This window comes from Nelumbo nucifera, chromosome 6 (assembly GCF_055504915.1).
Source record: "Nelumbo nucifera cultivar China Antique chromosome 6, China Antique-T2T, whole genome shotgun sequence".
In the NCBI taxonomy this organism is placed as follows: domain Eukaryota; kingdom Viridiplantae; phylum Streptophyta; class Magnoliopsida; order Proteales; family Nelumbonaceae; genus Nelumbo; species Nelumbo nucifera.
The window spans coordinates 13808348-13835408 of NC_142654.1; the positions used below are offsets into that span (position 1 = coordinate 13808348).

A 27061-nucleotide genomic window follows, 5' to 3' on the forward strand; every position below is an offset into this window, starting at 1 on the left:
GGTGACTTTCTGGAGAGAGAGTAATTCTTGTTGAAAATTAAAAATCACTTATTGACCATTCCCAGGGAATATTCAGTTCATCAGAGCAGGATTCTATAGTTCTGCATTTTGAGTGAGAGCCTGAATCTAGGGCACCAAAGCGACATACCCCCAATTCATAAACTTATGTAATTTTATGCCTAACCTGTGGTTTCCTGTCATTTAATTGGCGACTGTTCTGATTAGTAACAATTGCTTTTCTGTTTCCATGTGTTCCATGTGTCAAATTACATAGTTCTACTGTAATATAAGTTCAAACTTTTGTTGCAATTTGCAAATAGTATGCAGTTCTTGTGAGAGGAAAACGAAATTCTCTCCCAAGTCCCAAAGCATGAGCACGTATATGCATATATGGGTGGGATGTGAAGGGTTGACAAAAAAAATGGGTTTCGTAAGGGGGTGAAGCCAAACGAGGCCCGAATTGGTTTTTGCCCTGTTACCAATTCACTGGAAGAAATAAAAATAAGTGGAAATATATAGGGGAGGATGTAGCCTGCAATAAACAAATAGCACTCCCTCATGTCAACCAGCAACCCATTTGCAAAATTAACCCACTCTGATCTTAGGAAGAAATAAAACATCATCAAAAACAACATCTTGTACAAGAATCGGGAATTTTAGACGATCAAAAAATAAAATCTATTACCCCTGTCATCACAACTGTATTAACCAAGAACAAGTGTGTGAAGGAGGGGAAGCCTTGGAATTCAATATGTTGATCAGCAACAAGGAATCATTCTCGACCAAGGTTTAAAATATTGATATGTTTTAGGAGTATTCAAAAGACAAAAATTTCCTCATTTCTTACGTTATGCCAAAACAAGGCCCGTTTTTTGATGAACTAGGCTGAAGCCTTTCTTATGAACCAGGATGAAGTGGAGGCACCCTCATCGTAAGATGAGGCGAGTTTGAAACACACGTCCCCAACCGCTCCTATGTAGACATGAACAGAATATGGAAGAGAGCGATCAACCACCTAGTAGAAAACCAGTCATCTCTACTCAGGCTTGGAGGGCTAGAAGAAGCTATGCAGTTCCTCCAGTCAAAACACATTCCCTTAAATTCCACTTCGTACTCATCAATTTTGCAGCTCTGTATTGATTCAAAGGCTGAGAAAGAAGGTCGATTTCTTCACGACCATCTTCTAAGAAATGGGTTCAGCTCGGACCTGTATTTGAGCACCAAACTGATAATTTTCTATGCGAAAATAGGAGACATGGATGCTGCTTGCAATGTATTTGATAAAATGCCTAAAAAAAGTGTTGTGTCTTGGACTGCAATTATTTCGGGGTTTTCTCAAAATGGGCCTTCAGAGAAGGCTCTGGAGGTATTCTCCGAAATGCATCTTTCTGGTCTTAAGGCCAATCAATTCACTTATGGAAGTGTTTTGAGGTCATGCACGAATATGATGTGCTTGGAAAAGGGGCAGCAGATACATGGTTGTATTGTGAAGAGTAGATTTATTGAAAACTTATTTGTACAGACTGCTTTAGTTGATTTTTATGCCAAGTGTGGAAGGATAGAAGATGCTAGGCTTTTGTTTGAGACGATGTCACAGCGGGATGTGGTTTCTTGGAATGCGGTAATTGCCGGATTTGCTGTTCAGGGGCTTGCAGATGATTCCTTTGGTATGTTTCGTTCAATGCTGTGTGAAGGTAATGGTCAAATCATTTTACTAGAATATTCTTTCTTTTTTTATATGGTATAGTTTTATTTCCAGAATATTAATACTTGATTGTCTAGACTCTCTGAGTGTTAAGCTACTCATTTAATGGTTCGTATGCCTTTTTTTAAACAGGGTCACAACGCATGATCATATGGGAGGTGGCCTAATATTTTTAAATTTGTGGTGAAACATCATCCATTGTTTCATTACGATGCCTCTATAACTTTCTTATCAGAAACAGAACTTAGCGTTTAATTCTTGATGCAAATAGTGCATGTTCAAGGCCCAAGGCTGCAATAAGAAAAAAGTGGATTGGATGCTCATTATTGGACACTATGCATCTCAGTGAGATAGCAACAGACGTAACTATGTCATCCATCATGTACTTGATCTGACAAGTTATTTGGGAGGGTAATGATTTTCATAAAAAAGAGTATCAACGAATACCTTTAGATGTGCACCTAAAGATTCTCTTTTTTGTTGCTTCAAGCAAATAATTTGATTAGTTTGTCATGTGATAGAAATTATCCTGGTAGTATCCAACAATGAACAAGAAACAAGAAATATAGAAATTTTAACTAAGTGTTATGAATATGTATGATCTATAGATGTTATCCTTGGCATTCTTTTATTTGTTATGTTCTACCTCACCATCTATTTATACCCATTGTCTTCATCTTTCTGTAATCAAATACAATGAAATTAACATTGATCAATTAACCATATCAAATTCATGGTATTATAAGATGATTACAGAACTGGTGGTAAGGTTAGTGCCATTTTTTCTGGATAGCTGGGCTGACAGCAGTCCATTGGTTGACTTGTTCCCTAATCTCGTGAATACTGCTATGAAGTGTGAACCTATATGCCTCAGTTCCCCAGGAATATGATTATGGAGTTGGAGGAGGGCACTTGTCTCCTAACTTTAGTAGAAATCTGTTATCTGTATGACTGGAAAGTGCAAGAAGTCTCCAACCTGCTAATGAGATTGCATAATATCTTCTTAAATTCTAATGAATCTGACCAGAGATGGTGGAAATGGTCAAACAGTGGTGGTTTCTCTGTGAACTCCTTTAATCAACTAAATGGTTGCATTAGTGGTCAGTCATTCCTTCACAAAGTGTTTTGGGAATCTACAACTCCTTCAAAAGTTTATTTCTTGTTTTGACCATAGTTGTCAAGGTGTCTAGCTGATTTTGGGCGACAGTGGGGTGTCTAGTCGCCTAGGCGGTAAGAACTTTATATTTTTATAATATAAAGAACTAACTTTTGGCTACTTCCCTAGTTTTATATACCATCTGCATGCATATTAATTGAAAAAATAGCAATTCTCTTTATTAAGAACTTTAAATTTTCTCTCAAATGTGGTAAACTGTCATATCTAAAAGATAAAAATCTTCTAAACATATTATTTCATTATTTCCAAAAATAATATTAATGAACTACTGACTAGCACCAGAATTTCTAAAAGAACTGCTATCAAATCAGAGTATGGTATTTCTTGGTAGGGAGGTGAACTACTGACTCTAGGTAGTGGATCTTTTAATGATGCTTGTAGGATCACAGGGAGATTCTTCATAGTGTGGCATAGAATGTTCCTTCTAACTCTGATGTTGTAAGAATTCACGTTCTAAGGTGTCCAAGAACTTTGCCCCTTAGATTTCCAAAAAGGTGTTATGGTCAAATATCTCATGTGATCACATGGATACTAGCCCTCCAACATACTTTGCCACATTTTCCCAACTAGTGCCCTCTCCATTGTCTTAGCAATCAAAACTTCCTGGGAACATCCACTGCAAACCAACCAACCCCAGTAAGAAATGCCAGAGCTTCCTGGAGTTGGTTGGTTGGTTTGCAACCATCCACTGCAACCCAGTGTCTCATGCTTGTCAATCTGTACTCTAAACCAATTAACCATACTTAAATTTTTGGTGGGCTACGTTAAACTTTCCTAATAATTTTCCAAGGGATCTTTTCCTAGGTTTGTAAGAGAACTGTATGAATTTCTTCTAAAATTTTGGGGGACGATGGCCCCTACTCTGTCCCCACCTTGATTCTGTCCCTGTTCTTTATGTATTTGAGGAAATATTAATTTCTTTTCCCTTTTTCTTTTTTCCTGAAACCTCAGAAGAATATCAATTCATTCACCATTAGCTTAGTTAATCATATAACATTCTTTGACATCATGGGTGATAATAAGGATTTTTTCCTTGGAATTGTTTCTTTGTACTTTCTTTATTTTACATTGCATATTCTAGTGCATATTTTCTTATAGAAAGATACTCTGAAAGAAGTTACAAATAGATAAGAGAAGATTGGAAATTTGAAAATTTGTCTTCTCTAATTTCTATTAATCTTTTTCTTATTTGTATTATTCTGTTATGCAGTTCAATGTTGCTTCTTTCTGAAGAAGTTATATTGCCATATGACTTAGGTCTTCCTCTTTGCATTTTTTATTTTCATACCAGGTTGGATTTCCTTCAGTTGTATTATTGATGTTAACATGATTTAGCAGGTGTTATGCCTGACAACTTCACTTTTGGAAGTGTTCTAAGAGCTTGTGATAGAGGTAAAGATCTTATGAAGGTTAACCGGATTCATGGTTTCATTATCCAACTGGGTTTTAGATATCATGAAGTGGTGATTGGATCATTGATTGATGCTTATGCAAGATGCGGAAGTGTGAGAAATGCAAGGTTTCTTTATGATTCTATGGCAGAAAAAGATCTGATCTCTTGTACTGCACTGATAACTGGATATGCACGTGAGAGATGTACCACTGATGCCTTGGATCTCTTTAATGAAATAAATCGGATGCACATGAGAATGGATAAGGTCATCCTTTGTTCCATGTTTAATATATGCGCTAATATAGCATCCTTGAGCTTATCAAGACAATTTCATGCCTTTGCTTTAAAGAATCAACCCAACTATGATACAGCAATGGGTAATGCTCTCATAGACATGTATGCTAAATCAGGAGAAATTGAAGATGCTAACCATGCTTTTGAGGAGATGCAGGGAAAAAATGTTATTTCATGGACTTCATTGATTGCTGGATATGGGAAACATGGATATGGAGAAAAGGCTATTACACTTTTTCAGAAGATGGAAGGTAGTGAGCTGAAGCCTAATGATGTGACATTTTTGGCTCTTCTCTTTGCTTGTAGCCATAGTGGATTGATCAGTGAAGGATATCAATTCTTTGATTCTATGGTTAACAAATACAACATTAATCCTAGAGGTGAACATTATGCTTGCCTGGTTGACCTTTTTGCACGTGGAGGCCAGTTAGAAAAGGCTTATGATCTGGTGCTTAAGATGAATGTTACACCTAATGCCTCACTTTGGGGTTCTATTCTAGGGGCATGCAGAATATATGACAATATGTCTCTTGGTGAAGTGGCAGCGAGGCATCTATTTAATTTAGCCCCCCAGGATGCAGTCAACTATGTCGTTCTATCGAGTATATATGCCATAGCAGGTTCTTGGGAGGATGCTTGGAAGACAAGGAAAGGGATGAAAGATAAAGGTATAGAAAAGGATCCAGGATGCTGCATTATTCAATGCACAAAATAGGAATTTGGATTCTTCTAGAGGAGAAATGAAGAATAGAGTTGTTTCCATCGAACAATATTCCTTGGAGAATATAAAGGATTTATGTGGCTCAAGCCATGGAGGATGCATCCAAGGAGTAGTGAGATGGCTTAATTTATTTCCTGTATTCCATGAGGATGATGATCTTTTAAGGTACTTTAAAGCTGGATTTACCTCCTGATTTTTTTTTTTTTTCTGATTGGTAAACTTCAAAGAAAATTTATTAAATAAACATCAGAAATATACATATATTACAAGTATCCCTAGGAGAGGATTGAGGTGCATCCTCTCACACAAAAACAGATCAGATTACACTTGAGCCCAATACAATCGATCCCTATTAACCCCTTGCTTGGCGAGTGAATCGGCCAAACCATTTGCCAATCTTCTTAGTTCTTACTGATTGAATCCTTAAAATCTTGTTGCTATTAGTGATTTGAACCTCTTGGTTTCCTCCCTATAAGCTGATACTATTGCCTCAAGTTCCTTTACTTCCTGATTTTCTAAAGAGCCTTCCTAGAATTCAAGAATATATCCCTTGATTCCCTTGCATAGTTCTCTTTCTTGATTATGTGTCCAGGGTGCTATGAAGTGATATTTTAATTTCTTGTATGTACCTCTCAGCAGTTTCAGCTCTTCAGTGAACTTGAATGTTTGGTTTCTAGGATTAATGGGTTAGCTTCATGCTTTTATGTCAAATCTCTGCTTGGTAATCTAAGAAGATAACTAAAATAGTTTGTTTTAACCTGTTCTATTCTCTATATATGTTACATAGGGAGATTGATTGACTTGACATTATGTAGTTTGGATTCTGTTTTTGTTGGTTTGAATTGGATTTTTTGTTCTATAGAAGATATAGCCTTGCAGCGGTAAATCTGCTACCTGTATTTCTTTATAGCTGACTGTTTCCTTGAGGGTCATGTTCTTCATTTATTCCTCTAATTAGCTCCTGATCTTGGTGTTATACTTTCATTTGGTTTTCCTCAGTAATAAGTCCTCTCATGGTTTCATTGATGCATGCAATATGTTTCATTTGGTATCATACTTTCATTTGGATAATCTATGCTTCTATTTTTTTAAGGTAAAGTATTGCATTATATTATGGTGTTTAATCACATACATCCATCAATTTTAATGGTGTGAGCTTGTCTTACACTGCTGGTTCCAAGCCCAGATAAAGGAGGGTTGCATCAGGTTGACAGCCGACACAAAAACTTTCACCAAACTCTCATGGTCATGGATCTTGATTTGTCTTTTCATGCTCATGCTAGGGAGAAGAAGAGAGGTCTTCATATGGTTTTCTTTGATGTAGAGAAGGCATATGATAAAGTCTCTAGAGAGGTAATATGGTGGAACTTTGAAAAGAAAGGAGTCCCAAATTGGTCTGATGACCTAATTAAGGATATGTATGAGGGTGCAAAAACCAGTGCTAGAACTACTATGGTAGAGTCATCAGATTTAAAGTTACAATGGGTCTTCACTCTTGACCAAGGTTCAGAACTTGGTCCTTATTTATTTGCGCTAGTCATAGATGAATTAACTAAACATATTCAAGAGAAGGTTCCATGGTGCTTGATGTTTATTGATGATATAGTATTAATTGATGGAATTAGCAAAAGATTAAATGCAAAATTAGGTTTATGGACAAATGTCTTAGAAATAGGAGGTTTTAAAATTAGTAGGACTAAGAATAGATGCAATGTGACTTTAGTAATATTAGGTGTGCAAACCAGGGTACACTTAGTTAGGATTGGAGACCAATAGATAATTCAATTTGACCTATTCCATTACCTTGGTTCAATAATTCATAACAAAGGAGAGAATGAGGAGGATATCCTCCATAGAACTAGAGCAATATGGATAAAATGGAGAGGTGTATCCAGAGTTTTGAGGTGAATATAACCCCTTTCTTCCTCCAAATCTATTTCCTCAAACTCCCTTAAGCTCAAACGTACTCACAAACTAATTAAACTTCCTCATGCTTGTCGTTACTCTTTGCCTCAAGTTATTCCTCTGTGAATCTGATTACATCGAAATATCCTCTTATGCACCAAGGTCCTTCCCATAACCTTTTAATATCCCCCAATTCTTCCCACATTTCATTTCTCTCCCTATAACCATTGGGACCATATAGATTTGTCAACACCCACTCAAAACCATCCTCCACTTGTCTAAATTTAATGGACACTAAGAAATTACCAACAAGTTCTTCAATGCCTATGAGCACTTCACTTACCCACATTGTCACTAAACCCCTTGAGGATCCCCAAGATGGTACCATTGCCCATTTAATCCCCTAGCCTTCCAAATGCTTCTAGCCCATCTATTATCAAATTTTGCCAATTTAGATTCTTGAATTAAAACCACATCCGGGTTTGCTTTTGCAATCACCAACTTTGTTAATGATCTCTTCCTCGCACTCCTTAGACCTCTCACTTTCCAACTTATTTTTTTTTCATTGTTAACTTGCTTCTATTTTACCCTCCTTCTGTTGACCTCCTACGTATTCCCTTTCTTCCTTTTCCTTCTTCCACTAAGCTTCTTGTCCCCTTCCACATCCATCCTCAGTCTTTCAGCTTCACTCAATTCCCTCTTCCTCATCATACTCTCTTCCTTCTTTTTGTTCAAGAAAACTTTCAAGTCATTTGGATCCTTCAATTTACATCCAAACTTTCCTTCAAAATCTGCCACCGAATCCTCTTTGATAGTTTCTACGCTCTCTTTCCCTCTATTCTCTCTTCTGTCCTTCTCTAACTCTATTCCTCCCTCAGTTACCTTAACTCTTTCATTTGCCTTGCCTATTTTTTCCTTGTGCATTTCCTTCACTTTTAATTCTTCCAACAGTACTTCAATAAGTTCCCAAATTCTTTTGTCCCTATCTATTTTTTCTTCTGAAGACATTACTTCCTTTCTCCTCATCACCTCCCCAACGTTTTCAGTATCACCATTAGCTCTATCATGGGCTTGTGGCTATGTATTGGATGAGAATCTGGAACAAAAGCATCAAACACAGAGCAAAGATTAGTAGCTGTAATCATTCATGGAGAGAGAGAGAGACGAGAGAGAGAAAGAGAAGAAGAGGAAGATATGATTGAGAGAAAAAGAACAAAACCACTTCTGGCTGCCGTCAGTTCATTATTTATATTAGCTTAATATAAAAAGAATGGAGATTACAAGTATGCCCCTGGCGACACTCCCTAGAAACAAACTAATAAGAAAGAAAGAAAATAACTAACTAACAACATCTTAAGCTGACAACCCACCAACAACAACTATAAAATAACAATTAAATAATCCTCACAACACTCCCCCTCAAGTTGGGCTGAATATGTCTATCATGCCCAGCTTGTCACATAACTCATTGTGCCGCGAGTATGAAAGCCCTTTTGTGAGGACATCAGCAAGTTGTTCCTTGGAGTTGACATAAGGGATGCAAATTTCCCTTTTTTCCAATTTTTCCCTTATGAAGTGTTTGTCCACCTCAATGTGCTTGGTCCTCTCATGTAGGACAGGGTTGCTGGCGATGTTTATGGCTGCCTTGTTGTCATAGTAAAGAGACATAGGATTATGAACAACAACTCCAAGCTCCCCTAGAAGATTTTTTAGCCAAAGGACTTCAGCCACCCCATTTGCCATAGCTCTATATTCAGCTTCAACACTTGATCTTGCTACCACACTTTGTTTCTTGCTTTTCCAGGGTACTAGGCTTCCTCCCATAAATGTGTAATACCCACTCGTGGACTTTTTGTCATCCACAACACCTGCCCAATCAGCATCTGTAAAGACTTCCACCTTTAGGTGATTATGTTTACTGAATAGTAGACCTGTTCCGGGATACTTTTTCAAGTATCTAAGAACTCTCTCTGCTGCCTCCATGTGTGGTTTCTTAGGAGAGTGCATGAATTGGCTTAGAACACCAACTGAATAGGCAATGTCTGGACGGGTCATGGACAAATAAATCAGCTTTCCCACTAACCTTTGGAACTGTTTCACATCTTTCAGAGGTTCACCATCACAGTCGCCCAAGTTGTGGTCAACATCCATGGGAGTATCTGCTGGCCTTGCACCTAATTTGCTTGTGCCCTGTAATAGATCAAGGGCGTATTTCCTTTGAGAAATGAAGATACCCTTTTCTGAGCGGGCAACTTCAATTCCAAGGAAATACTTCAGGGGACCTAAATCTTTCACTTCAAATTTAGATGTAAGGAATTGTTTCAATTTTTGTATTTTTTAACTCCAATTTCCTGTAATGATGATATCATTCACATACACTATCAATACAACAACCTATTCCTGACATCTCTTCACAAAGAGTGTATGATCAGATTGACATTGTTTGAAGCCCACCTGTTGAACTGCCATGTGAAATTTACTGAACCAAGCTCTGGGAGATTGTTTTAAACCATAAAGAGACTTTCTCAGCTTGCACACCTTATTTTCACTTCCCTTGGCACAGAATCCAGGGGGTTGAACCATGTATACTTCCTCCTCTAAGGCACCATTCAAAAAAGCATTCTTTATGTCCAGTTGATGTAATTCCCAGTCAAAGTTAGCAGCTAATGACAGGAGAACCCTAATTGAGTTCATCTTAGCTACTGGAGCAAAAGTCTCATCATAGTCAACCCCGTACACTTGAGTGTACCCTTTGGCTACTAATCTTGCTTTGTACCTTTCAACTGTTCCGTCTGCCTTGTGTTTAACTGTAAACATCCACTTACACCCCACGGGGTTTTTATGAAGAGCATTAATCTCCTCCTTCATGGCATCTGTCCTTTCGGGGCATTTTAAGGCTTCTGCAACATTTCTGGGAACAGGGATGCAATCAATTGCGGATAGAAAGGCTCGGTATGAGGGGGAAATGTGATCATAGGAGACAAACTAGGTAATGGGGTGTTTGGTAGTGCATGACCTGACTCCCTTTCTTTGAGCAATAGGAATGCCAAGGTCATCCACAGTAGGAGTAGGGGTATCAGGGATTGGACTTACCTCCTGGGAGTCTAACGGTGTCAGTTGCCCAATGTTTGGCTGCTCCACATCTCTATCACATTGCTGATCTCTACGATGTGTACGTTGGAAGACACGAAAGGGAGCAAGGTCCGGAATAGAAGGAAGAGAGACTTGGCGGACCTGAACCTGCTTCTCCTCTTCCACACTACTACTCTCCCTCTGAGGAGAAGCAGGGAAGAATGGCTCAGACTCAAAGAAGGACACATCCATAGACACAAAAAACTTATGACTAACGAGATCAAAGCACCGATACCCTTTTTGAGAGGAGGGATACCCCAGAAAGATACAAGGAATGGACCGAGGGTCTAACTTACCTCGAAGTATACAAATCATGGACAAAGGCACGATAACCAAAAACTCTCATGGGAATGGAAAATAAAGGGGACTGAGGGAACAACAACTGATGAGGGGCCATGTAGTTTAGCACTCTGGAGGGCATGCGATTGATGACATAAGCAGCTGCAAGTATAGCATCCATCCAAAACCTTTTTGGAACATTCATGTGTAACATCATCCTGTGAGCTACCTCAAGGAGGTGTCTGTTTTTTCTTTCTGCAACATCATTTTGTTGTGGTGTTCTGGTGCATGAGCTCCTATGAATAGATCCGTGGGAGGCAAAGAACTCATTGAGCTCACCATGGAAGTATTCTTTTGCATTGTCGGATTGGAAGATCTATATTTCAACATGGAATTGCGTAAATACCATCCTCTGGAAGTCTTTCACAATCTTTGGAACTTTGTTTCTACTACACATAGGGAATACCCATGTATAGCGAGAGTAGTCATCGATTAATGTGATAAAGTACTTATATCCACCCTCAGAGATTACAGTAGTAGGCCCCCATACATCAGAATACACAACATGAAAATGAACACTTGATCTTTTATTATTTGAGTGAAAAGTTGTTCTACATTGTTTGCTCAACTGACATGTTTGACATTGGAACTCTGACACTGAACATGACTTAAATAAAACTGGAAACAAAGACTTTACTATTTCAAAAGAAACATGACCTAACCGACTATGCCACAAAAAAAATTGACTCTTATTTGACTGACTATGTGACTCTGAGGATGACACTGAGAGATCAGCTTTGTTGTCGAGAATGTAGAGACCATCCACTAGGCTCCCTCTACCAATCGTCCTCCTAGAAGTTAGATCCTTAAAAACACACGAACCAGGAAAAAAGATTACACTACAGTTTAAAGAGCTTGTGATACTACTAATTGAAAGCAAATTTATAGGAAGTTGAGGGACATGCAATACACAATTCAGGTTAAGGCCATGGGAAAGAGATATTGATCCTTGGCTTGCAATGGAGGAGAATGAGCCATCTGCAAGCCTCACTTTATCCCTTCCTGACAAAAGGCTATAATTCTGAAACAAGTTTGGCTTACCGGTCATGTGGTTAGAGGCCCCTGAGTCAATGATCCAAGGAGAACCAGTGGGAGTGACATGGAATGCAGAAGCCGTATTACCTGATGTAGATGCAAATGAAGTAGGAGTACTAGTGACTGAGCTATCCATCTGTCGCAAAGCCCTACCATATGACTCCAAGTGGGTTGCCACATGTGCTGCATTATGTGCTGTGTTCATCTTCTTCTGACCTTGCCCTTTACCCTGTTCTTGGTTTTTCACTGCCCACTTGGGTTTCCCGTGAATGCCGTGAGCGCCGTGAGTGTCGACAGTGGGTACAAAACAACATGTCTTTATCATCAGCCTTCTTGGTGTCACTTTTCTTCCCCATGTTGTTATTACTCATTGCAGCCAAAGCAACTTGTTGCTCCCCCTCGGTTGTAACCATCACACTCCGCCTACTTTCTTCTGATTGAACAAGGGAGTATACCTCGTGAACCGACGACAACTCTTTGCTTCCTAAGATCTGAACTCTCAAGGGTTCATAGGTAGGGTTCAGTCCCAATAAGAAGGCAAATACACGCTGCTGAGAAACCAACTTCCTGTAGGCCTTAGCATCGTCATCATGTTTCCACTCAATAACCTGATAATGATCCAATTCTTTCCATATGGAAGTAAGGGCTGAATAATAGGAAGACAAACTACAATTTCCCTGTTTACAGGTTGAGGATTCAGCTTGCAACTGGTAAACCTTGGTATAATGCCTTTGCTCAGAATAGGTAGTTTTGGCCTGTTTCCAGATCTCACTAACGGTGTCTGCCCACATAAAGTTCTTCTTCACATCAGGTTCTATGGCTGCAAGGAGCCAAGACATCACCATACTATTTTCTTGGTCCCACCTATCATGTTCAACTGTCTCACTCTTGGGTTCTTTCACCCTTCCATTTATGTAACCAGCTTTTCCCCTTACCGTTACATAAAATTTTACACTTTTAGCCCACTCCAGGTAGTTTAGACCATTTAAAGGGGTAATGGGCATGAGAAACATCATGTTTTCACCTCCCATACCAGCTGTGCTACGGGTCGGTGTAACCCTCAATGAAGTTGAATCATAATTTGCCATAGAGTACTGCTGAAATCAAACCAAATCCCACACAACTACACAACAGCCACAAACAGAATACCAACCCTCAAGAAATTTACTTCTGGGATGTGGAAAAGAAAACAAAAAGACTGCTGAAATCAACTCAGTGATGGTTCAGTCATTAAAACAGCCCAGTAATCAGTCTAACACCAGCCAAGGCAGACGTTAGAAAAGTATACTATCAGTCCGACTACAGCCCATACAGTCTAACAATCCAGCATCCAAACGAATGTATAGAACCAAGGAATAAGGCCTTCACACCATTGGCCAAAAAACAAAAAAAACAAGAACACATACCCTGTCCAGCACCTGTACGAAGGTGCCAACCAGAAACTGACTTCACAGCATTGAACAGAGAAGAAAGGGAGTTTATTTCTGCATCGCCCTTCTTCGACAGGGTTTCCTTGATATTACAACCAAGGAAGAACCCACAGGAAGAGCCGCAAATAGTCTGCTAGGGTTTCTCTGTCTTCCATGTCTAAGAAATCAAAGAAGGAAAAGAGGACGAAGTAGGTTCAAATAGGAGAGACCACAATTCTTTTATAGCCCAGAACCTTGCTCTGATACCATGTAATCATTCATGAAGAGAGAGAGACGAGAGAGAGAAAGAGAAGAAGAGGAAGATATGATTGAGAGAAAAAGAACAAAACCACTTCTGGCTGCCGCCAGTTCATTATTTATATTAACTTAATATAAAAAGAATGGAGATTACAAGTATGCCTCAGGCGGCACTCCCTAGAAACAAACTAATAAGAAAGAAAGAAAATAACTAACTGACAGCATCTTAAGCTGACAACCCACTAACAGCAACTATAAAATAACAATTAAATAATCCTCACAACAGTAGCTAAAAGCTAAAACTGAATTGAGGAAGTTACCCGGGCTCTAACAAAGGGGGGACATAGTGACTGGTCAATCCATTGATTGCTTCCCATCTCTTTATCAATCCATTGATTGCTTCCCATAGCTTGTTGTTTTACCTATCTAATACATTCCTGTTCAGTCTCTAGTGATCCTCGGCTATTTCCTTACAGAGACCTTGCTTAGTATTTTTATTTGGCCCTGGTAACTCTTTGTCCATGCTTCAGTTCATCTCCCCATCAGCCTTACTGTGCATCGCAGTATTTGCTTCTGCTACTTCATCAATTGGATCCAAAAAAACTTGTAATTTCTCTCCTTTCTCTTCTGCATGAAGTACCTGAAATTTAGAGTCTCCCCTACAATGCTTTCAATTTGAGCAACTTCCCCACACTCTCAAGGCTAGAGTCTAAATCTGAATCTAAGTCTTCTTCTTCCACCGAACTGCAATCCACCCAACCAACATCTTCATAACATTCTTCCAATCAAACAGTAGTGTACCTTGGATTAGGGCGATCGATAACAGAAATTTTAGCACTATCATCTTGCGCATCTGTCCTTGGAACCCACTGTAAAGAGCATCTTTGGGAATCGGTGTCATCTTTCCATTCTTTTTGGGAAGATGATAGATGGAAAATCCTGTTGCCAACCAAGCCCTTCTCTTGGCTCACATGATGACTTAAGTTGTCATGTGAACTGGTTTTTTCTTTACCCAGTTCAGCTCTTAAGTTGGGGATCCTTCCAGTTGGTTCGGATAATGTTCCCTCTAAACTGCTTTAGTTTCAAATGGTCCCCATCTCACATTGAAGTGGGTACCTTTTTTAACCACATCAGCAAAAGAATTAACTCCTGCCCCTTTCTCTCTTTTTTCAAAAGATTTTGAAATTACTTCTTCATTCGAACCTCCTTTGTAGACTGTTCACCTTCCTCGTTCACTAAAATCTTTGCACATCTCCTCTTGTCCTCTCCTCCATATGTGCACCACATTGCCAGGTCACCATCGTATTCAACCATGGAACCGCCTCTCCAGAAGGACGCTTTGATTTCTAAAGTCAACCACACTTTATTCCAGACACCATCTGAGAGAACACCAATGGATCAAGGGATGTTCTCAGGTTTCACCCATACAATCCAAAGATTTGCAGCATACAAGTCTCTCAGATTCAAATCTTCAACTATACCTCCCAAGGATTTTGCGATTCTTCAAGGACTGGCTCATTCCATAAAGGGAACAGGAGTCCTAGCACTACCTCCTTTTACAATCTTCTCATTACACGAAGGAGTCTGTCTTTGCACCAGAACTAGACCTTGCTCTGGCTCAGTTTGGAAGGAGTACAAATGCAAATATGTACAGTACAAATACATAAAAAATAATACAAAATATAAGGTTCTACACTCTACATATTTGTATTTGTACTCCTTCCAAACTGAACTTTCTTGTCATCATAAACTCTATTTCTTCGTCCCCACATCAAATACAGTTTTTTCTTGTCATAAAATGGCATGAGAATAACATTGGTTTCTTTCCCCAATTTTTCCACCACAATGTTTAAAATGTTCCTCCATTCTTTAATTTCAAAACCTGCAGTTAAAATCAATCGGTGTTCCCATTCTCCTCTTTCCAATTCTATCATCAGTTTCTGTATTGTGTTCGAACTGGTCACTAAGATTTTAGGGGGTATTGTTGCCTGATCTTCACCACTAGCAGTTTTCACCTCCTTTTCATTTTGAATGAAATTATCTGGCTAATTAGATCGCTCTTGGTCCTTACCTTTTCATCAACATTTTACCACTTCACTGTACTCCCTGCCACTAACTGAATAAATGCTTCTTATTTATCTGCAAGATAGAAAAGGCTTGTAGCACTAGTTCTTTCATTCCCAGTTATTATAGTTCTTTTCTTGTTTTCCTTCTTTAGTAACCCTTTGGCTGCTACAATCCAGATAAACATGGCAAGAAAAATAAACATATGTTGATTCTTTTCCATTTAAGATGGGCACAATTTGTATTTTCCATTCCTTTTTCATTTGTTCAAGACAGATTTTTCTGCAAAGAGCCTGCTTGGTAATCTTCTTTGATTGCAAATAAACCATTGAAGTCCAGGTGGATGGTCAGATAAATTTACCCCATCATTCGTTTTCTGAATGGAGTTTATTCATTCTTTTTAGTAAAAGGCCATTACCCAATTTCGGCCCCAGTTATCTGGGGTCTTGGGACGTGTAGATTGGATATGGACCTGAACTCTCGCATTTTTTGCACAAGTTGGTGCTCTTAAACTTGGAACATATGTTCTTTTTAGTAACATCAATGAATTGATCGTCTTGATTTGTTTTTTATCTTCCATTTTCCTTGTGTAAGATATATCTGGTTTTAAGTATGTATCAAGTAATAATTTTCTCATGTATTTTTTTTTTGTGTTTCAGGTTGATCTGGTAGGAGGGTAAATATGTATGAACAATTTTAGAATTAAAGGTCCATCAATTGCATTGTGCCGTGACCAAGTAGCTGAGATGGTCATTTGGTGCCCCTCCTAATACAAAACATGATATCAAATCAAACCTCCGTGACTGCAGGCTCTCTATGGTAAGGTCTATGGTAAGTAGGGATATGTTGGCCTAAATATATATTTTTGCTTGATCTTATTTCGATTTTTTTTTCTTTTTTGTGATTTATGATTTTTTATGGATTTTTTTTATTAGAAGGGATGAGATTGGGTAAGTGTTAATGACCTCTCAGGATCAGAAAAATGCAAAGTTTGTTTAGTTTTGCACTGACAATTTTGTATTCTTGCATTTTGAGTAAAAAAGATAGCATCAATTTGAATGCAAGCATTCTTATAATCAGTATGAACTGCTACACTAGCTCTAATTATTTCTACCCTTTTGCTTCTAGCTTATCATTCGCATGAAGCGCCACTGGAGAAGAAAAGATTGAGATTGGATTACTGAGAAGCCCAAGAATAACTACTGTCCTTGCTGCTGGGGGTCGTGGTGGCGGTGGCATTGGCAGCTCCGGTGGTGGTAGGGGTGGTTCTCGAGGTGGTGATTCTCATGCAAGGAGCGCAGGTTTCTTTCCCTTGACTGGTGCGTTTTCTGTAGCAATCATATTGGCCATACTATGATAATTTAGCTTATATATTTGGAATGTTACATTAGAAGTGACAGATTGATTGAGAATATTTATAGGTTAATAACAAGGGTTGGTCATTTACCATCCTCTCCCTCTCATATTTCGGCCCCAACTGTAGTTTAAGCCAAGAACTTTTAAGGCGTCGTTTGTTTTTCATTATCTGGATGATGTGCTTATTTGCTCGAGTAAATTTTGGTGGCGTGTTCAGTGGCACTTTCACTTACGTTTTCCGTGGGTGGATGAGTAACTTTATCCATCCTTCAGGAGAGTATCGGTTGCCCAAGTAGCGTACTCTCTGTTAGCGGTGAGCATTAGGTTTATTTGGTTAAAAATCAAATCAAATAAATCGAAATTTTTAAAACCGAACCGAAACCAAAATTTTTGGTTCGGTTTTTGATTATTTCGGTTAAAACCGAATTTTAATAATATATACTCCATTATATATATTATAAAATATATATTGTGAAATCAAATTTCAGTATATTATATATTATATGTTATATATTACATATAATAATAAAAAGTTTGGCTAATTCGGTTAGCCGAAATTCTAATTCTAAAAACCAAATTAACCGAACCGAAATAATCGAAATCAAAATTTTCGATTTTAACCGAATAGTACTCACCCTTACTCTCTTTGAAATTTGTTTTATGTGGATCCCATTATAGCAGTACGAGAACATGGATAAGTTGGTAAGGACCAGTTGCAAGGTGCCGAAGGCTTGGGCTCAAAACCCACCTGCAGCATGGTTGGGGGATGGGCTAGCTAGTTGTGTAGCCCCATGAAGTCAAAAAAAAAAAAGTTTATATGGGTGAAACTAAGCCCAACTTACAAGGTATTAATCTGCAATTTTCCCTTAAAACAGCCGATACCAGTTTAGCTGGATGTTCAGCTCAACCCCCCCAAACATGTCCTTACAGACAAAATTAACATCCCTGAGCTAAAATCCCATCAACTCATGAGTATTCTCCAATTAGCGTTTTAGTGCTTCTATTGGGTTTCTAAAACATGGTATAGATTCTTTTATTGTCCTATTAAATCATGGATACTGATGAACAAGACATGTAGCAATGAAGAAATAGATTACAAAAGGTGATAATTTTTACAAATGGAATCACTATTACAATTCAGGTTTTAGTCTTACGGTGGAAAGATAATTAGATACCACTTTTGGAGACCTTGATGTGATTAATTATTTTTTCTAAGTGATTATATCAATATGGAAGGATTCAAGTTTTGAGTGGGATAGCTAGATTCTCGGGCTCAATTATAACCAAACATTTTAATGCACATCTTTATTGCTTAGGCGTTTTAGGGACTATGGTGTAGATTCCACTTTTGGGGTTTTTGATTGGATGCGATTTAAGAGGGCTGGGATCAAAGGAATGTGTTGAACATGCTCATGAAGATGATAATTGATTGGAACATTGAGGCTAAGGATTATATGCATATATAGCATAATAAGTATTTTTTACAGAGAAATGTATAAAGCAATTAATGCCTGGGAAAAGTTTTGCTTAGAGATAAGAGATTAATGCAGGTGTTGATTGAACATGGGGCTATGATCAAAAGTCTCATGGCAAAGGAAGAAAGACAAATTGGTTTAATTGAACGCAATCTAATGATTTTTCATTTTACAAAAGGGTTAGAAATTACAGGAAGAAAATATATATGAAGTGCTTACCTTGGGTTAAGGGAGTTTGTTTTGATAAAATCTATATTTGTTTCAGAGGGTAAATCTGTGCCAACCAGTTGCTAAGGTGTCCTGCTGGTTGTAACAGAGATTTGAGATCGAATCCTGCTTGCACCTAGTTTTTTAAAATAAAATAAAACTTAAAAAATTCTAAAGAGATGAGAAGCAAAAGAGAATAAGCTGACATGGACAGATTACACATGAACAGATATTTGCAGGCCAACAACCTTATAATTGAGTTGGTTCCATGTCATCCCACGTTAAAAGGAGGGACAGATTCTTTTCTTGGTAAATTGGTAGTTTCTCTGCATTTATTTTTCTGTAAGCAGTTCAGTTCAGGTGTGAAACAGACCTGGAAACATAGTTGTGCGATGGATTTACCGGTTGGTTGATTCTACCACAGTTTGAAAACTTTAGGCCGCCTAGGTTTTTTGGGAAGTTACTTATCCATGCTTTTTTATTTCTTAAATAAATAAGACAATGACCGTTTTAGTCATAAAAAATTATTATCAAAAGGGGTAATTTCGTCCCATTCAAATGTTGAAAACTTTTTCTATATGAAAGATGGGGTATCATGTACTTAACCTGATAAGTGATACCTAGAAAAAATAAATTTTCTATGGATCTCACATAAATAAAAAAATATATATATAAGTATCTCTATCAATAAAAACCAAAATCCCATTTGACCGACTTCCACCCCTTTCAAAATCGGAAAAAAACAGTCTATTAACGTGAGTGGAGGAGGTTCAAGTATAATAATAAAGCAAGTATATTCCCCCTTTTGAAATTAACGTGAGGGAAGGTGCCTTCATCAAGCAAGTATAGGGGAGTTTTGGGGATGAGGGGAGAGTTAAAGTCACTTGTAAAACCCATTTGCCTAGGCAAAGGAAATTCCCTTTTGTGTTTGGTAAGGGTGCAAAAAGCACACATACTTATGTAGATGTAAATACATAGGAAAAAGTGAATCAGAGTGCAAATTTACCATGAACCGAGATTTATATTCCATTTGCATTATTTCCAAACGCAGCCATAGTAACAAAAGACAGTGACTCTTGATAGAATTGCCAGTTTACATAATCTAAGACAGCGGTTTTCTTCCTTGACTGCCACCTTAGTTCTATCAAATGCAGCAATTATGGCCGCGAGGACTAGGTTTGACAGATTAGGAGGCAGTCATGAGCTTAGATTCAATTGTCATTTTAGTAAATTTATGCCTTACCCATATTAAGTTCAACAAAACATGGCAATTGGACTGCCGGGTTTGACAGATACAAATATGCACATTACAAATACATACAAAATACAAGGTTCTGCACTCTATATATTTGTATTTGTACTCCTTCCAAACTGAGTCTTAGACTCAATTTTCATTTTAGTAAACTTTGCATCATGTTTATAAACTTTGTATTGCATTTGGTTGTGATTAGTGATGCAAACAGATCGGATCGAATTCGAATCCCATCCAAAACACTAGATCTAATCCAAAGGTCCAATTGGATCTCATAAATACTGATTTGAATTTGAATTCGATCAAAATGTCGGATATCTTAATCTGATTCAATCCGAATTAATTTTTAAGAATTAATAAATTATTAAAAATATAACTGTTTAAATAAAGAAAAACAAAAATTACAAGTATTTTTTCAACTATTTTCATCAATATATATACAAGTTTTTATAAAAAATAAATAATATAAAAATTTTACAAAAATGCAATACCAATAACATATTTATAAATAAATAAATAGCATACATACATAGTTATATATAAATAAATAAATACATAACATATATATCGGATCCGATCTTTTCGGATCAGATAGGGGTGATCTAAATCCGATCCGATCCTATTTTTAATCAGATCCGATTATCCGATCCGATCCTATTTTTATTCAGATCCGATTATCCAATCCAATCCAAAAATTTGAAAGATAGATATCCAAATCCAACAATATAGGATCGGACTTTGGATCAAATCATGATCCGATTCATTTGCACCCCTAATTGTAACGGGTATAAATATGAATTTCAGAGCTAGAATCTACCTTCTTTTTAAATAATTCTTTTACCCTAAAAGAAAACATCTATTTTCTAAAAACCATTTGATCGGAGAAAAACTCCTATACATCAATTTTATACTTTGCACTCTTTGCATGTTAAATACTTATACAAAGAATAAATAACTACCATTTAACAGAAATTTAACTTTTGGAAACCATAAAACCTGCAATCCATGGCATCCACTTTCTGGCCAGTCAAAAACTTTTGGGAATTTTTTTCAAGAAAATCTTAATTATTATTATTTTTTCATTCTTTCTGATTCTCTGAACAACCAACTATTGCCTCTAATTACTTGCTTTTGGAATATGTACAAATAAGAATCTATAGACTTCTGAAACAATATATAAATCAACCCTTATCGGAATGGCACAGCAAACGAATTAGGGGAGAGGAAGGAAAGGGAAAGTATAAGAAAGCAGGAGCCAGTGGCTTTAATAGCTTTACAGTTAGTTGTAACTTTCTTTCCTACTCAATTAATTATTCTTTTCAATATCATTTCGAATGTTAAATCATCTAGGAAATTTATTAAAAAATGTAAAGGAGGTGAAAAGTATTTGAGCATATCTCACATATTTTTTTTTATATAAATAGGGTATATACAGGGGTGTCAATTGGACTGGATTTGGTCTAATCCGATGGACTAAATCCAGTCCAATGTAAATCCATTATAAATGGACCAGGTCCAATCCAATTCAATGAATATTTTGGATTAATTTGGACCGATCCAATTCAATGTCTGGACCGTTCAATCTGTTCAAATTCATTTTGATTTAGATTGGTTTCAACCCAAACCCAATGCATTGATACATATATTCTTATCTTATATCAATGGACTAGATATTGGCTTAATCCAGTCCAATCCAATATAAATTTGTTATGGACGGATCAGGTCCAATCTAATATATCTTGTTAGTCCATCCAATCCGTCTAAATTGATTTTGGATTGGACGGGATCCAATCCAAAACCGGTCCATTGACACCCTTAGGTGCGTGAATTTTTCGTCTTTGATCGATGGTTCTCTTCAATTCCTGGGCCAACCCAACCAAATAGGCTCTTTGTCTACTCTGCAACGTCTCATGGTTCGACCAGCCACGTCAAGAAGCAGCTAGCTGCAGGCTACCCACAGAAGACCATCTTTGACGAGCACTGTGGGTTCTTCATTCATGTAAACAATAGGTTAAATAGGGTTGGGAGAGAGAAATAATGAGAGAGGACGGTGAGGGAGGCCACGGTTCATTTCGGAGAGTTAGGAGAGAGAAAGAACGAGAGAGGATGGTAAGGGAGGGGAAAAGAAGAGAAGAAAGGGAAAAGAATAGGTTAAATAGGTTTTAAGAGAAAAGGGGCAAAAAAAAAAAAGAAAAATTTTAGTGGGGTATTTTGGTAATTTAATGCATTTCGTCATCTGATTTAATGGTCAAGGGGGTCTTTGTTGCAAAACAAAGTATAGGGGGGTTTTTGTCATAGACCCCATAGTACAAGGGAGGTCTTTGTAATTTACCCTAAATTTAAATAAATAAAAAATTACAAAAAGCTAACATTTTTATTAATTTCACTAATAATTAAAATTATATAGGAATGACAATGGGGTGGGTTCAGGGCGAGGCACCCCATCCCTGTTTCTACCCCATAGTCAAGACACTCTACCCCATCCTCGCCCCGTCCCTAGTCTTAGGCGGGTTCAAGGCAAGGCAACCACTCCTCAATGTCGGGGGCAAGTTTAGGGGCAAGGCACCCCACTCTTCATCAAGGATGGGGAATCCTCGTATTTCCCCACCCCGTCCCTAGTATTGAACGCGTTCAAGTAGAGATGTAAATCGAGTCGTGCTAGGTCAAGCCTTGGGCCAGGCCAGGCCGTGGACCGGGCCAAGTTATGATAGATCCATTTAAAAAAAATGAAAAAGATGTTTAAATTTTTATTTCATATGATTTTTGATGTATACATAGGGGTGGCAACGAGTCAAGCTTTTCACGAGCTGCTCGAGCTTGGCTCAGCTCGGTTTCAATCGAGCTCGTGACGCTCGCGAGCCAGCTCAAATATATATATATGATATTTAATATAAAATATTGTTAATTTTCAATATTTTTAGTATTTTAATTATGTTTAGTTTTTCATAATTTTTTGGATTTCTAATTAATTTTTGGCATTTTAAAACTATCAATTAATATTTTTATATTTAAATTTCTTATTTTTATTATTGTTTATTAAGTTGGATTTTTAAGTGGAATTGAAACACATTTTTAATATTTACTAAGTTTTGTTAATATTTGTTTTTAGTGAGAGTTTAATGGATTTTTAAATTAATAGTTTTCTGATTGTTTTACCTCAACCTATTTATATTATTTGATTTATATCGTGGTTTTCAAAACCAGACCGGACTAGAAAAACCGGGAACCGGTTAGGTGACCAGTTCCGTTTTACCCCAGAACCGTTATTTCACCAAAAACCGTTGACTCGGGTGGTCAAACCGTTTGAACTGTCCAATGGTTCGAATAGACCATCCTCTGGTTCGAACAGTCGAACCGTTCGACCCAGGAACCAGACCTCTGACTGGTTTATTGTTCGATTTGGTTGTAAAAACTTTGATTTATATTATTACTATTCTCTCTCTCTCTCTCTCTTAAATATAATAATAACATGCATTAAAATAAGAGGCCTAGGAAAATCGAGGGGTCTCTCTCTCTTAAATGTCTTTTGTAAGTGTAATAATAACATGCATTAAAATAAGAGGCTTTAGAAAATCCAAAGGTTTATCTCTAATAAGTGAAGCTTTATTAATCTAATCAAGATAAGCAATAATTATTGTTTTATATTTTTAAAACAAAAGAAAATATGAATAAATGTAAAAAATGGAGAAAATAGATAAATAGCTTCTCTCAAAGGAGAGACATGTTGACATGGACCGTCCAATTTTAATATATATATATATATATATATATATAGATAGATAGATAGATAGATAGATAGATAGATAGATAGATAGATAGATAGATAGAGAGAGAGAGAGAGAGAGAGAGAGAGATGGACTTTCATTATCCAAACAAAAAAAGACGGTTTTTGGTCTACCGGACTTCTAAAAGCCCACTAGATCTTTCAAAAATATTTGCCAAACAGAGCCTTAGTTTGTAAATTAAAAAAATCCATTTATGGTCTGAAGCTGGCATCTCGACAATGGTACCTAAAATTCCATAGTATTTTGTGTAATTATAGATTTAAGAAAAATATTGTTGACCAATGTATATACCTGAAGGTCAGTGGGAGCAATTACATCATCTTAACCATATATATATGTTGATGATATCTTGCTTGCTAGTAACAATCTTGCAATGTTATGCAAGACCAAAAGGTTTTTATCAAGCAATTTCGATATGAAGGATCTCGATGAAGCCTCTTATGTTTTAGGCATTCAGATTTTCCGAGATCAGTCCCGTAGTATCCTGGGTTTATCCTAGAAAGCATATATAGAAAAGGTGATTAAAAGGTTTAACATGCAAAATTGTGCTAGCATTACTACCTTTGTGGTAAAAGGAGATAAATTCAGTTTACTTCAATGCCCTAAGAACTAATTAGAACAAGAGCAGATGAACAACATTCCCTATGCATTGGTTGTGGGAAGTCTTATGTACGCAGATGTATGTACCCGTCCTAATATAGCATTTACTATTGGTATGCTTGGAAGATACCAAAGGAATCCTAGTATCAATCATTGGAAGGCAACCAAGAAAGTCATGCACTATTTGCAAGGGACTAAGAATTATATGCTCATTTATAAGCACTCAAAAAACTTGGAGGTAATAGGGTATTACAAATTCCAACTTTGTTGGATGTCGGGATACTCGTGCATCTACCTCTGTTTATATCTTCATGATGGCGGAAGGGCCTATTTCATGGAGAAGTGCAAAACAAACTGCAAGAACTGCTTCATATACTATGGAAGAAGAATCCATAGCCTGTTATGAAGCAACTGGTCATGTCATATGGTTACGTATTTTATCTCAAGTTTTTGAGTAGTGGACTCCATTCAGAGATTGATGAGGATTTGTTGTGATAATGTTGTTGCCATGTTTCTCTCAAAGAATAACAAAACAAGAACAAGGTTGAAGCACATTGACATCAAGTACCTTGTTGTGAGGGAAAGGGTTCAAGATCAGATTGTGTCAATAACATATTAGTACTACACTTATGCCGACTGATCCATTAACAAAAGGACTTCACCTAAGCTCTTTTTGGAGCATGTAGCACGCATAGGGTTGGTGGACAGTTTTGATCAATTGGATTTATATTGAGTGTAATGGTGTCTTATTGACACCATTGTATGTGATCACAATAAAGTTATTGATTTTGATAAACATAACTCTTTCTCTCAATTTAAGTGTGCACACATAACGTAAGACAAAGATATGTGGATCGTGCTTAGGTTGTCTAAGCGATGCATGTAGTTTGTTCATGTTGGTTGAAGTTGCTAACTCTATAACCATCGATGGTCTTGAGTCAAATTGACAAAATTCAAGTGACTTTAATGATTTGGGGATAGTGGTTTCAATTGAACTGAATAGATACCCTTAGGTTCACCATACTAGGTCATTGATGGTCATATAAAGTTAAACAAAAAGATTCATCTCAGCCAAGTGGGAGATTGTTAGAACTCATTCAAGAGTTCATAGTGGCTTGAGGTGTCTGGAGCTAGCTACTGAAATGACAAGCTATTCTAGAAGCCCACCTAAAGTTCCCACTAAGAGAGGGAGTGCATGGTTTCAGATTTAATGGTTTGTGGAGCTTCTAGTTTTTGCAGTTCCTTAACCATGAAGGAAGGCCCCTCTCTAGGCGGTTTAGGCTCTATAAATAGAATCCTATACACATACATACACGTACTAGCCATCCATTGGTTGAGAGAAACCATGACTAAAGAGAAGAGTCTCCCTTGTGCTTTATTTTCAGTTTTGCAGTTCAGCAATGAGAAAGGTGTTGTCTGGTTCGGTTTCTTATAGAGAAGAATACAAGAGAAGGTGGCAAAGCCGAAGAGGTGTTTCTGAAGGTCTCTAGCATCGGAATAGAGCCATGGACACCAGCTTTACCTCAATAGCTCAAAGTCAGTATCTCTTCATTTCAGTTCGTTTCTAGAACTTAGAATGCTCATATGATGTTTCTTTTATGTTTAGAAGTCATCTCTCTAGCTAACACCTTTTCCTTCTACAATTAAATTAAATTAACCTATTGTTATATGGGGATGATGGATTGCGAAGTGAACTGTTGTTAGGAATTGTGATGGAGTGTGGGGAAGGGGTGACACATGTTGTTACCATCTACGAGGGATATGCACTTCCACATGCCATCTGGAGGTTTGATGTAGGTGACAAGCACCTGACCGACAGTTTTACCAAGATCCAAAGGCCTTGTGTTAACCAATTCATCAGCAGAGAGGCAAATTGTTAGGGATATAAAAGAGTGACTCAGCTATGTGGATGTCAACTTCCACACGGAATTGCCTGATGGCCAGGTCATAACAATTTGAGCAGGGCGGCAATCATCTGAATCAACATAGAAGTGTTAGTTTCTTCTTCTTTTGAAGTAACAAATAAAACAATAGAATGACTATTCAATACACTCTAAGAATTCTTAATTCTATTGTTCAGTTGGGGTAGGTGCTAGTTCGGAATTGATGCCAATACAGGAATTGATATTAATGTTTTAGGATGAGGGTATTTATCATTTGAATTATGTAGGATTATAGTGGAATTCAGAATTCAGCAATATACTTTTCCAAAAAAATTACTAGTAACTATCGGTGTGAGCTTCGATTCTTTAATGGAAAATCACAAAGAATATTAAGCTTGTAGGAAAAAAGAAGAAGAGGGAGAGGAAGAGGAAGAAGAAGAACGACCGAAGAACATACCGCCATATGATTTCCCTCTCATCGCTTGTGGCTTATGCTTTGACGGACGTCGGTGTGGATTGAACTCGCTATGCTTGTGGGGTAGAGTTCGGTGGAGGAGAAACAAAAATGGGAGGGAGGAGAGAGAGGAGTAGAGTTCGAACTGAGAGGATATATAGATTTTTGTCATTTTGTATCCAGTTCCACCAACCACTTCACTTAACGGCGAAAGGCTTGTTAACATTACATTGAATGGCACCCAACCGATGTGGAAGCTTTTCATTGGCGGGTTCATGCGTCCTGTGAAGCCACGGGTTTACAGTATACGGACTCCCTCGACCCAATCCATCCTGGCCTTAATGGTTTGCCCACTGCTAGAATGGATGGGTTGAAAGGGTCAGGGTCAATATTGTGTATATATATATATATTAAACATAAATATTTATTTTTTATTTGTTATAATCGGGTTTATCTTGTTAGACCCAATTGTCCCAAGAATTGATCAGTTCGATTCCATATCCAAAAATTATAGACCCTATCAGGTTTGGGTCGTCAACATTTTCATGTTAAGCCAATTCCAATTCCAATTGGTTCTGACCCAAAACTGAACCGTTGACAGCGTAGACAAAGGAAGA

General features: G+C 37.5%; 1 protein-coding gene across 3 annotated transcripts; it reads left to right on the forward strand.

Moving 5' to 3' along the window:
• On the forward strand, positions 1-16956 carry LOC104589136 (pentatricopeptide repeat-containing protein At3g20730). 3 transcript variants are annotated; one of them, XM_088889375.1, is made up of 5 exons: positions 1-787; positions 909-1694; positions 4221-5455; positions 16092-16263; positions 16561-16956. In XM_088889375.1, exons 2-3 carry the CDS (start codon positions 983-985, stop codon positions 5282-5284), a joined length of 1776 nt encoding a protein of 591 aa, XP_088745501.1. In that variant the 5' UTR covers positions 1-787; positions 909-982; the 3' UTR covers positions 5285-5455; positions 16092-16263; positions 16561-16956. The 3 variants fall into 3 exon arrangements, with proteins under 3 accessions (XP_088745501.1, XP_010245665.2, XP_010245656.2); XM_010247363.3 differs by having other exon boundaries at positions 1-1694; positions 16092-16256; XM_010247354.3 differs by having other exon boundaries at positions 1-1694; positions 16092-16251.
• The last annotated feature ends 10105 nt before the right edge of the window (positions 16957-27061 follow it).